The 11,906-nt window shown below is 45.0% G+C and overlaps 1 protein-coding gene across 2 annotated transcripts in view; it reads right to left on the bottom strand.

Moving 5' to 3' along the window:
• The window catches only part of SETDB1 (SET domain bifurcated histone lysine methyltransferase 1), a 50,615-nt gene that overhangs the window by 882 nt on the left and 37,827 nt on the right, over positions 1-11,906 (bottom strand). For both annotated transcript variants that reach the window (XM_075561509.1, XM_075561500.1), the window contains exons 15-21: positions 3,973-4,142; positions 2,784-3,412; positions 1,558-1,586; positions 1,323-1,455; positions 1,005-1,170; positions 380-591; positions 36-124 (exon numbers count right to left, since the gene is read on the bottom strand). In XM_075561509.1, the coding sequence (XP_075417624.1) occupies positions 36-124; positions 380-591; positions 1,005-1,170; positions 1,323-1,455; positions 1,558-1,586; positions 2,784-3,412; positions 3,973-4,142 (1,428 nt within the window). The remainder of the gene's footprint in view (positions 1-35; positions 125-379; positions 592-1,004; positions 1,171-1,322; positions 1,456-1,557; positions 1,587-2,783; positions 3,413-3,972; positions 4,143-11,906) is intronic.

The raw sequence follows: 11,906 nt of genomic DNA, 5'->3' as shown, positions 1-11,906 counted from the left end.
TCCCCCCTGACCGCCTATCCCGAGCTCCCGCGTACTTGCTGGCGAAGAAGGCCACCCAGGGGAAGCGGAGATCATGGGTGTCCACGAAGACATTCTGGACAAACAGGTTGGGGCTGCAGCTGTGCTGTGGGTATAATGACAGGAGAGAATCAGGACGAGGGGAGCAGAACGGCCCTGGTGGAGTAGGGACAACTGGCAGACAAATGAGAGCATCTGACTCTCCTCACGATAGGGAGATTCTGAAAGAAAGCTACCCCCTTTTAAGTCCTATGAGCTAAGAGTTTATCACAAGAGGTAGGCTTCCCTAGCTGCTTTAAAACGAGAAATTACAGGGTCTTAGGGTACAATCCAGAGTTTGGTGGTCAGGGAGAGGTCTCACATTGAGGTAGCGGCCCAGGTTGCCTTCAAGCTTGGCATCAATGATGTAACAAGACTCTTCACCATCGTAGAACTGGCGCGTGTTCTTCCGAACTGGGGCACTCTCGCCCTTTTCCACAGAGGCCATGTTGGTTGATTTAATGGCAATTCCATGGGTCGATTTAAGAGCAAAGCCTCGGGTTGATTTTACTGCGACTTGGCGCTTCATTGGTCCTGAAAAGGAAGGAGAATGGGGTCAGCACCCGCTCTTTATTCAGGACTGTCGATAATTCTACCCATTCTTATCCTACCCCCTGCTCAAGAATACCAAAATTAAAAAATAAAAAGAAAGCCTCTGAGGCAAAGATCCTAAACAGCAGTGTTTTTCAGTAGCACTTGAGCTTTTGGACAAAGGAGGTAAGGGGGAGCAGGGAACTCAACAGACGTGGGAGAGGGTCATGCCAAACAGTGACACACGCTCTGCTGAGTCTACAGGTGACTTCTCAAAGAAGCTTCAGCTCTAAGATCCAGAGGGCCCTCCCCAGCCCTCTTGGTAGTGGTGGCTAGGTGCCCTGGAGCCGGTTCTTAAATGGGCTCTCCCGTCTGATCTGCTCCTTCCCATCACGCCCCATATTCTTCTGGACTACCAGACATGTTCTTCTTGTCCTCAAAATCATCCCCTTCTGAGCCAGAGGAGATGGTCTGGACATCATCACTGTCGACTGCTGTGGCTGAAGTCTGACCAACAGTGGGCTTTCGGCTGGTCCCACTCTCCCCCTCACTCTCTGTGCTGCTGGACAGTGTCAGGACATCCTGGACCAAGAAGAAAGGGGAGGAGTAAGTGGAGAGCCCCTTTCTCCAGTACCTGCTTTGACTGATGGCTAGGCAAGAGGGATGACTGGGTATGGGTGACGGAGTTGGTGAAATGAGTTGAGTGCCACTTTACTCCTGGGAAAGCCACTTACATCAGCGTTGGACTGAGCAGAAGCCATGAGTCGCCGGCTCTGATGCATACTGGTCTTGCTGGGTGGGCGGCGGAGCCCTTCAGGCTTCACGGGAGAAGGATTGTAACCATAATTTCGAGAGCTTTCAGCAACTCTGATGGGAGGGGAAAGTCATATCATTGCATATCTCAAAGATTACTGGCTTGAAAAAAGGCAGACTGGGGAAGAGGTAAAAAAAAGAAAAAGAGGCACTTACATGCACATCTTGCTTCTGTCGTCAGGGTCCTGACAAAAAGAGCAAGTGAAGGGTTATATGCATCCAGGTCCAAGGTATCAAGTCCAATGATTACACCTTCTCTCAAAAAAACCTCTGAAGACATTAGCCAGCGAGAGAGCACCATTTAAAGTGTCCCGTGGATGAAACGACTCTGTAACTCGACAGCAATAACGATCTTTTCATCCTTAGGCACTTGGAAGGGGCCTTAAACTCTCTCTCTCACTGTGGGGTAGAGCTGGATGATGGGAGTAGAATCTTTTAACCAGGGACAGAGTTTACTACTTGAAATGTGGAAGTTTTGACATTTAAAGTGTATTTAGAATTGTTTTATAATCTAGTAGAAGGAAGCATTGATTGTACATAATGTGAAATAACATTTAATTAAAAAAAAACCCACGTATAAATCTTTCATCTTGGAATCTGTCAGATTTTCTTACCCCACCACCAACAGGTTGATTTTAAAATAAGTTGGTTCCTTAAACCAAAAAAGAGATTAAAGACAATCAGCTTGCCAAAACCATCCATACGTAAACAATTCCCATGTGAAGGCTAATGGTGAAACTGCATGAACTCCTCCATAAGCCAGGGGACGTATATTGTCCCCCGACAGGTTTAGCCTATCAGTTACAGTGGATGTGGCTGCCTGGCAGGACCTGTACAGAGACTGCGTGAACCCAAAGAAACAGACTGCCCACCACCAAGTCTGCCACCAGGATCCACTAATTGTATCAACAGTTGCTTTACCTAAAACAAAACAAAAATCCCCACCCTTGATTTCAGCATGCCTTCCATTACGGAAAACACATGATAGCAACAAAATGGTCACAGCGGACAGCAATTCATGAAAGGATTAAATTTGTCACTAAACCAGTTAAAGGTGCTCTGAGATTCTTTTTGGCACTGCTTACATTTAAAAAAAAATCATTTTATTGGGGCTCATACAACTCACAATCCATACATACAGCGATTGAGTAAAGCATTCGTTGTCGTCATTCTCAAAATTCGCCTTCCACTCGGGTTCCTGGAATCAGCTCATTTTCTTTTCCTTCCCCCTCCCTCCCCGCTGCCCCTCCCTCATCAACCCTTAATAATTTATAAATTATTTTATCTTACAATGCCCGGCGTCTCCCTTCACCCACTTTCCTGTTGCCCATCCCCCCGAGAGAAGGCTCTATGTAGATCCCCGAGATCGGTCCCCCGCTTACCTCTTTCTTGGCCTGCTTGACGTCCCCCTCATCCTTGAAGCCTAGTCCTGAAGAGGAGGCCCTGTCAAGCTCTCCTCGGACTCCCCAAGCCCGGCCCTCCCCACCTTCCATGGCCTTGAAGGACGAGCGGCTATCGGAGTCAGCGAAGCCGCCTTCACTGACACTATTGCAGCTCAACCAGGAGGCCACCTTATTCTTGGGTGTCTCTTCTGAAGAAGGTGGATTGCAGCCACTGACAGGGAAGGATGGAGGGACAGGCAGGTGTGGGGGCCCAAGGTCTGGGGGCCGGGAGTCCTTGGGGGCCATCTCAGACAAGCCGTTCTCTTTCTGACCCCGGGTCTGTCGCCGGGTGGCGTAGCTGCGCCACACTGAGCTGGTGCTGAAGTCTTCGTCCTTACAGAAGTTATCATCGGAACTGTCGTCATTGGACTCTTCAGGGTCGTCAGTGCCACTGTTGCCGTCTTCCTGGTCTTTCAAGTCTACGCCACTGCTGTCAGAGGAGCAGGCAGCGTCGCTCTCATAGCCTTCCTTGAAGTTCTCCACACTCTCGATGTGGTCCAGATTTGCAAAGTACTCGTCTCCCATTTCCAGGCCTTCCTTGTCTGCAAAATCATCCGTCAGGATTTTGCCTGGGAATGAAGACAAAAAAAGTTCAAGAAAGGTCTTTTAGAGGGCCTTTCCCAAACCTAACACCCAAGCCACCAGCGCAAGCTGAACTACTCTATTACGACCTCTCTGGTGATACCGTCCCTTCCTCAGTACAGCAATTTTTAAACGTATGAGTCAGGTGGGGGTTTACATGTCAGACGATCAGTTTTGTCCTTCACAACTTAAGCTACTCTCAAACTCATTCCTACGCTTCTAACTGAAGAACAAGGAGAACCTGATGTCCCTTTATCCCTTCCCATGTCTCCCTCTTTGCTTGTTTACGAAACTAAAAGGTCTGCAGGGGTGAAGTGGAAAAGTGTGGGAGAAAACCGTATCCTGGACTCCAGTCATGCCTCTGTTCTGAAACAGCATCATTTCCACTTGTCTTCCCTGGCCCATCACTCATGTTCCTTACAGAAGCAAGTTCTCGACTTCCCTTACTCCGAGTTCACACACCACCTACTTTCTTGACAGGTTCAACTGGTTCAATGTCCTACCCTGTCCCAACCCCGGAAAGCAACCCTTACAGTTCATCACCAACCTGCATAAATACACACAAAGGAGCCTTTGGCAATGTCATCCAGGCAGCGGATACCCCAGCCCTTGTTCTGGGTCTTGAATAACTGGAGCCGAACTTGCAGTCCATGCTGTACCAACCGGTTTGTGCACATGTTGGGATCACATTTACAGCGCTTGTTACATTCATAGACCCTAGGAGGAGTTTACCACACAGTCAATCAGGCCATGTAGCCATCAAACCCAGGAAATGTCATTTTAAACATGTCAGAGAAAATTAGATAATCTAAGTAAGTGGATTTATTGAACTATGTCCTTTGATTCATTTGGGAATATATTTCAAAGAAATAATTCATGAGGACAAGTGATGTGTACAAATGGTTAAGGCAGTACAATTTATAACAATGAATACCAGAATGCCTAACATCTAAGACTATGATTCAAATAGAGATTATAGAGCCATTAAAATAAGAGGGAGCTTTTAAAAAATTCATGGAAAAATTTACATCTCCTAATTCCATTTCCCATGAATTTTTTGAAGCCCTTCATGTACAGATGATCAGTTTGAAGGTAAAATACAAGTATGTGAGAACAGCACAAATAAGTATAGAGATACCGATAGGATGTTGAGACAGGAGCAAACACTAAATGTTCATGGGATTACACACATATTTCCCCATAAAGTTGACTTTCCTTTTTCATTCAAAATTTATTCAATGCCAGGAACTGTGGTCAGCATTGGGAGCACAAATACTGAAAGACAGTTTCTGCCTTAGGGGGGCACATGCCTTGTTTACTTTAACAACTTAATTAAAAACAACAAAAATACAGAAATTCATCACTGGGATATAGCAACCATCAACATTAAAGGATGTGGGAAACAGACTGAGAAGAGAGTGCATGCGGGCAAACTCTAACATTCCCATGTCAGGGAGTCTGGGAGACCTTCATGTTGGTGGGTTGCAGATGCGTTCCAGTCACATTGTTATTCCCCACGATGGCCTCCCTAACTATGTCAAACTTAAGGTGGTGTCTGCAGACACAAGACTGCTCACTTTACTCGTGAAGGTCAACTGGTTGAACGCTATCTGCCTGAAGGTTGTCTCCCATCAAAAGCATCAAATCCAGAATGCATAGAGAACGCCTAGAGAAGAGGGACAAAGGTGGAGAGCCTGCCTTACCAACGTTAACAGCCGCTATACAGCCACAGTGGGACTGGAATAATGACAGACACTCAGACCCGAAAACCCCAAAATAAAATCATCAGCATATTGAGAATGGAGACAATTGATCTTCTACAAGAGCCCCAAAAGCATCAAGTGGAAGGCGGATGCCCTCTTTAACAAGCGGTGCTGGAAACAAGGGATATCCACTTGTAGAAAATGAAACAAGATCCTTAACTCACACCCCAAGCACAAGAACATACTCCAGGTGCATCACAGGCCTAGAAGTAACCCCCAAACTTTCAGGCCCATCAAGGAAGGAATTAGCACAAACCTAAGAACCTTGGCTCAGGGAATACATAGGCTGACTTCAATAGGGAAGGGTACACACACAGGTGAACCTGAAATCGACACGTGGGCTCCACTAAGGACAAAACGCCTGTGTGCGTGGAAAGACTTCACCAAGAGAGTAAGAGGGTTTTTAGCTATGACACCACAGACAATGGGCTTACTGTTCAAGTCCACAATAGCCTCCTACTCTGCCAAGCAAGAAAACAGTTAACACCCCCCCCCCCAGGAAGTGGGCAAAAGACCCAAAAGGAAGTGTCACTAGGAAGGAGCCTCGAATGGCCAATAAACGTGAGAAAATGCTCCCGATCATCAGCCATCAGAGAAATGCAAATTAAAATAACCTAACTCCCTTGAGGAAATCGGAGAGCAACAAATGTTGGAGGGGATGTGGTGAGATAGGAACTCTCCTTCACTGCTGGTGGTGGTCATGTAGATGTGTGCAGCCTCTGTGGAAAGCGGTCTGGTGATATTTAAAGCAAATGGAGATTGAACTACTTTATGACCCAACTATCCCTCTACTGGGCATATACCCAGAAGAGGTAACAAATAGACAACTACTAGTTGTCTACACCCCAAAGTTTATTGTAGCACAATTCACAATCACAAAAAACTGGAAACAACCTAAATTTCCATCAATAGATTAGTAGATTAGAAAACTCTGGCACATCCACACAACGGAGTACTATGCATTACTAAACAGCACCGATGATCTCATGAAGCACATCACCTCATGGGAAGAGTTGGAGGAAATTATGCTACGTGAATTAGCCAATCACAAAAGGACAGGTACCACATGAGTCCCCTGAGGTAAGTATAATCAGCACAGTGGGTCCAGAAGAATAGCTCCTTATCTCACACTATTCAGGCTGAGGTACATTCGGGTGGAGAACAGGCCCACTCTAGGAATGTACACGTCATTCCAACATAAAGAAGAGGAAAGGGGAGAAGGGGGAGGGAGAAAGGGGGAAAAAAAAGGCGGGGAGACAATGGCACTGGGGCACAAACTCACCCAGGGGGAGAGTTATCTGTTGTCTCTACAGAATTGGGAGTGTGCATGCAGACCACACCAGGTGCACCAAACTTTGAAGGCAATGTAACCACATGGAGCAACTCATGAACACAGGGCCGGCCCCAACCAGAACCAAACGGAACCCTCCTAGAAGTCTGTGCTACAGAGGACAGTACTAGAACTGCGGGTTGGGGAGAGCGGCTGGCCTGCCACGCCCACACCCAATGAGACCAAGAAGGAAAAAGAGCGTGAGGGTCTAGACTCCCTATCAGCACACCAAGCCCTGAGGATGGCATCCCTGCATGGAGCGGCTGAGGCACAGAGAGGACTGATGGGCCAACACGATGCCCTCGCCTACCTCGACAGGACAATACGAGGGACATGTGACAGGAGTGAGTCCATTCTGAACCCCCCCACAGTGGGGCAAACCAAGAAGGGAACATAACATGAGCAACGGGAGCCAAGCCAAGCTACAAAGTCCCTGTGAACCCCCAAAACAGACCTCCGGCTAGGAGGGACAGTTCCCTGAAACCCCCAGGACCTGTGGTGATAAAGGTCAGTGGACAGACCTGGAATTACCTATGCTTTTTCAGTTTTTTTTACTAGTTTATATATATATATATATATATATATATTTCTCTTTTTATTCAATTTTTGGTTCTCTTTTTGTATTGTCTATGTTATTGTTGGTTTGCCTACCTATACCAGATGCATGGGAAGCAAGCTCAAGGAGAAAGCAACAGACCAAAGGTTCCAGAGGGACTTGGGGGGAAGAGGTGGGAGAAGGGAGCAGTGAGCAAACACCATAGACAGGAGAGCAACTAGGGAATTAAAGTCAACAATGAGGACGACGACATAGAGATCCTGGGGGTGTTGGAGCATCAGTATTTTAGCTGAGAGAGGAATTACTATGAGGCAGAAGAACAGAGAGCATGATGTGGGAAAGGAGAAAGGTAAAAGGGAACAGGAAAGATCTAGGAAGCAAAGCTATGGATAGAGGTAAACATAGGTGTGTACTTATAAATGAGAGGCATTGGCATAGGTGCATATTTATATGGCAATACATTGAGGAAGTGGACAGACTTTGGGCCTCTGCTCAAGCCCTCCTTCAATGCATGAACAGTTTCTTCTAACCACCTGATATTCTGTGATGCTTACTCTCCCAGCACGATTGCTAAAGACAAAATGGGTGTACAGCAAATGTGGTGAAGAAAGCTGATGGTGTTCGGCTATCAAAAGATACAGCATCTGGAGTTTTAAAAGTGGCCATTTGGCAGAGAAGCAACAAGCCTGTGCAATCGAGGTGTCGACGGGATCAGGTAACAGGCATCAGAAGACCCAAAACAATCAAATAAAACATATTGTTGAGAACGAGGGGGGTCGGAACAGAGACACCAAACCCATCTGTAGACAATGTGACATCCTCTCATAGAAGGGTCGCAAGGAAGACATGAATCAAAAGGGGAGGTTTAGCACCGATGAAACACACAATATTCCTCTGGTTCCTTGAGGCCCCCCCCCCCACTATCATGCCCCCTATCTCGCCTTTCACTGCGGGGTAGGCCAGGGCATATACACAGGTACAGATAAGAGCTCAGGACAAATAGAACCCAGGTCAGACAACCCCCTCAGGAACAGAAATGGGAGTAGTGATATCAGGAGGGTAGGGGGAAGGTAGGGAGAGGAGACTAAAAAACCCTGAGGGAAGGGAGACAGCAGCTGGTGTATGATATGATATGAAAATAATAATTTATAATTTATCAAGGGGTCACAAGGGTGAGAGGGTAAAAAGAGCTGCTATCAAGTGCTCAAAATAGAATGTAAATGTTTAAAAAACGATGGCAACTTGTGTAAATATGCCTGATACAATTGATGTATGGACTGTTATAGAGCTGTAAGAGCCCCCAAAAAATGATCTTTAAAAAAAATAAAGCAATCAGACCCTATTGTTTGTCCCATCCTAAGTAGGGCCCACTCACTTCTGCACAGGATTACAGATTGCTCCCCTGGAGAAGAGCTCAAAGACATGTACAGTCAAGCCAGCTCAGAGAGGACCAAGGTTAGGCTGCCGTCTTGACTCTACAACCTGCCCATCTTGTCACGTACATACCTCCTGTCACTTCTATGCTTCTAGGGTCGCCCCTTCCTATTGTGTGTATAGCCCTAACTTGTCCCCTTCCTGTGACATGTATGCCTCTAGTACAACCCCTTCCGGTGACATCTAAGCTTACCGTGGCTTGCTTGCCAAGATGATGTGAGTCTGAGTGAATCAAGTACGGTGCTATCTCATCCTGGTTCTGGTCTTCATGGAAGGAGGTGAGCCCTTGCATGCTCTATCTTGTCTGGTGTCTCTTTAATGTACCCCTCAATTACACGACTGATCCTTGAACCCATTCGGTTGTAGGGAGGCTGATCCCCACAAAAGGAAGATAGTACAGTTACAGTGAAACATAACTATCATTTCAGAGATCAATGTGTCTATTCAAATTGCTGGGTTCAATGTTAGGATTTTATGTCTTATTTTCTTTGAATGCAAATTTAGGGAAGTTCTGGTTCCATATTGGCCTGCTGACTCCCCAAGGTCAACAGATTGAATCCACCAGCCATTCATTTCTCAGGAGAAAGCTGTCCACCCCCATCCAGATTTACAGCTCTGGGTGACAGTCCTATGATGTCACTGTGAAGCGGGACACACCTGAGGCCAGGTGGTGGCCTTGGTTTTTACTTACCTGTGCAGAGATGACCAGTGTCAGTGAATGGCAGTGACCTGTGTGATAAGCTCCTGCTTACTGAAAACATACTGTTGTTTTTGGCAAATGTTTTACACTCATTCCCTTAGAATCAGCCCTGTAAGGGTATCTTTAACTTAAAAAAATTTAGTAAAGTATAAATCAAGTATACATATACACGATGTTAACAATACCAGATCAAGAAACAATGTTTGCTGTTGTTGTCAGTTGCTTTACCTCAGTGCCAACTTATCCTTATGGAACACTGTACTGCGGCTTGGTCCTGCGGCATCTTTGTAACTGTCAGCAAGCTGAGCCCACTGCGGTGACTACTGGGTCAATCTAGCCCATGGACGACGGTTCCCCTCGCTGTCGCCGGCTCTCTATTTTACCTAGCAGGAAGTCCTTTCCTAGCCTTCGGTCTCTTATGAGGACACGCCAGCTGATGTCTTGCCATCCTGACTGCTAAGGAACATAGATTCTGTTCTTCCGAGACTGATATATTTGTTATAAAAAATACAATCAACATTTTGCACTAACAATACAAGATAAATGCATCATTGGTCTTCCTTTTTACTGTGCACTAGTTTTACATGAGTGCAATAAAATGTTATGGAATTCTACAATCCTTCCTCTTCATCAGCAAGTGCTTCAATTACTCATTTTTAGCAAGTCTTCCTCCAATCCGCATGCCACATTCATTTCATATAATCTCACTTCTCTGATGATTTGCTCAGCCTAGATTGAGTAAGTATGTTGAGAGGCTACAACCTGTCCTGATTTTCAACCATGCAGTATTCCCTTATTGTGCTTGCCCAACTGCTTCTTGATCCATGTACAAGTGGCAAGTGAGCACAGTGAAGTGTTCTGGAATTATTCTCAAAGTTATCCACCGTGTATTATGGTCCACAGAGGTGAACGCCTTTGCATAGTCCATGAAACACAAGTAAACATCTTTCTAGTATTCTCTGCTTTCAGCCAAGATCCATCTGACACCAGCAATGATATTGCTTGTTCCACGTCCTCTTCCGAATCCGGCCAGAACTTCTGGCAGCTCCTTGTCAGTTATTTTTTTCACAGGCCCAACTTACCTATCCTTTGCATAGTCAGTAGAATCAGTGAACATCTGACAACAGCAAGGCCCTCATTTCCCATCCTCTTCTCAATCCAGCCTCAACTTCTGGCTCTCAATGTATAGGTGTAGCTGTTTTTGAATTATCTGAAGCAGAATTTTCTTAGCATATTGAGATCAATGATAGAATTCAATAATTTCTGTATTGTTTGATAGCCCTTCTTTGGAATGTCATATGGATATCTTCCTGTCAGTTGGCTAAGTAGCCGTCTTTCAAATTTCTTTCCTATTTTTTTTCTTTCAAATTTCTTGACAGAGCTGAGTAAGTGCAAAAGGTGTTGCATCTGTTTGCTGAAGCATCTTAAACTCGATGGGATTCCTGGAGCCTGGTTTTCATAGAGGCTTTCAGTGAAGCGTGACTCTCTTCCTCCCAGTCCAGCAGTTCTGGATCATATACTAGCCCCTGAAATGAGCAAACTTTGACCAATTCTTTTTCATATAATGATTCTTTGTGTTCCCTTTCATTTTCCTCATAGAACCTTCTGGTAATGCAACTTAAAGCTTGATTTTTCTTCTCTTCAGGCAGATTGAGAATGCCGATTGTGTTCTTTTTGCTTTTACCTAACTCCAAGTCTTTGGATATATCATCCTCATACTCCACCTTGTTTTCTTGAGCTGCCCTTTGCATCTGGTCAGTTCTTTTAGCTAAAACTCATTGGGATTCAACTCATTTTGGCATGATACAGGGTTATTTCTCAAAACTGCAAATATACATTAATATGAATGTGTTAATCTGAATCAAGAAAAACTAGAAGCTGACAAACATGAAATGGAATGCTTACAGATTGATATCCTAAGTCAGGGGTCCTCAAACTTTTTAAACAGGGGCCAGAATTCACTGTCGTTGGAGGGCCGGACTATAGTTTAAAAAAAACAAAACTATGAACAAATTCCTGTGCACACTTCACATATCTTATTTTGAAGTAAAACAATAAACGGGGCAAAAACATCTTGTGGGCTGGATAAATGTCCTCGGTGGGCCGCATGTGGCCCGCGGCCGTCGTTTGAGGACGCCTGTCCCAAGTGTTAAAGTGAGGTAAATTATATGGGTACTGATAATTTTGGCCTATTATGTGGGGAACAACAAATTGAAGAGCAAAGAAAAATAACATTTCCAGATCTGTCCTGAAGTAAAGGTTGTTAGGGACAGGTTAACCTCCAAGGAACAGTTCATATGAATTGGTGTACCAGCTAACAATACCAAAGATGAGGAAATGATATATTTTAGACCTGCTATAGCCTGAAATTGATTAAACATGTAATCAAGATACATGTATAATGATTAGAATGTGAAAGTTGAAACAAAAATGAAGAGGTGGAAAATATGACTTGTTGATAGGAACAACACTACAGATAGCATGACAGAATTCTACAAGACCGTCAAACAACTTATTGATCAGAAATGCTTTTCTCAATAACACCATCAACAACCACACACAGATCTGATGCCACAGAAGTCAAATAAACTTCACCTGTGGAAACATACAATGGGGAAACAGTATCATCAGCCAGGCGAAGCCAGAGGCCAAATGTGGAACAAATCATCAATTGCCCATGTGCAAGTACAAGTTGAAA

The sequence above is a fragment of the Tenrec ecaudatus genome, chromosome 1 (genome assembly GCF_050624435.1).
Source record: "Tenrec ecaudatus isolate mTenEca1 chromosome 1, mTenEca1.hap1, whole genome shotgun sequence".
Taxonomy (NCBI): Eukaryota; Metazoa; Chordata; class Mammalia; order Afrosoricida; family Tenrecidae; genus Tenrec; species Tenrec ecaudatus.
This window is presented reverse-complemented; position numbering and strand designations above follow the sequence as displayed.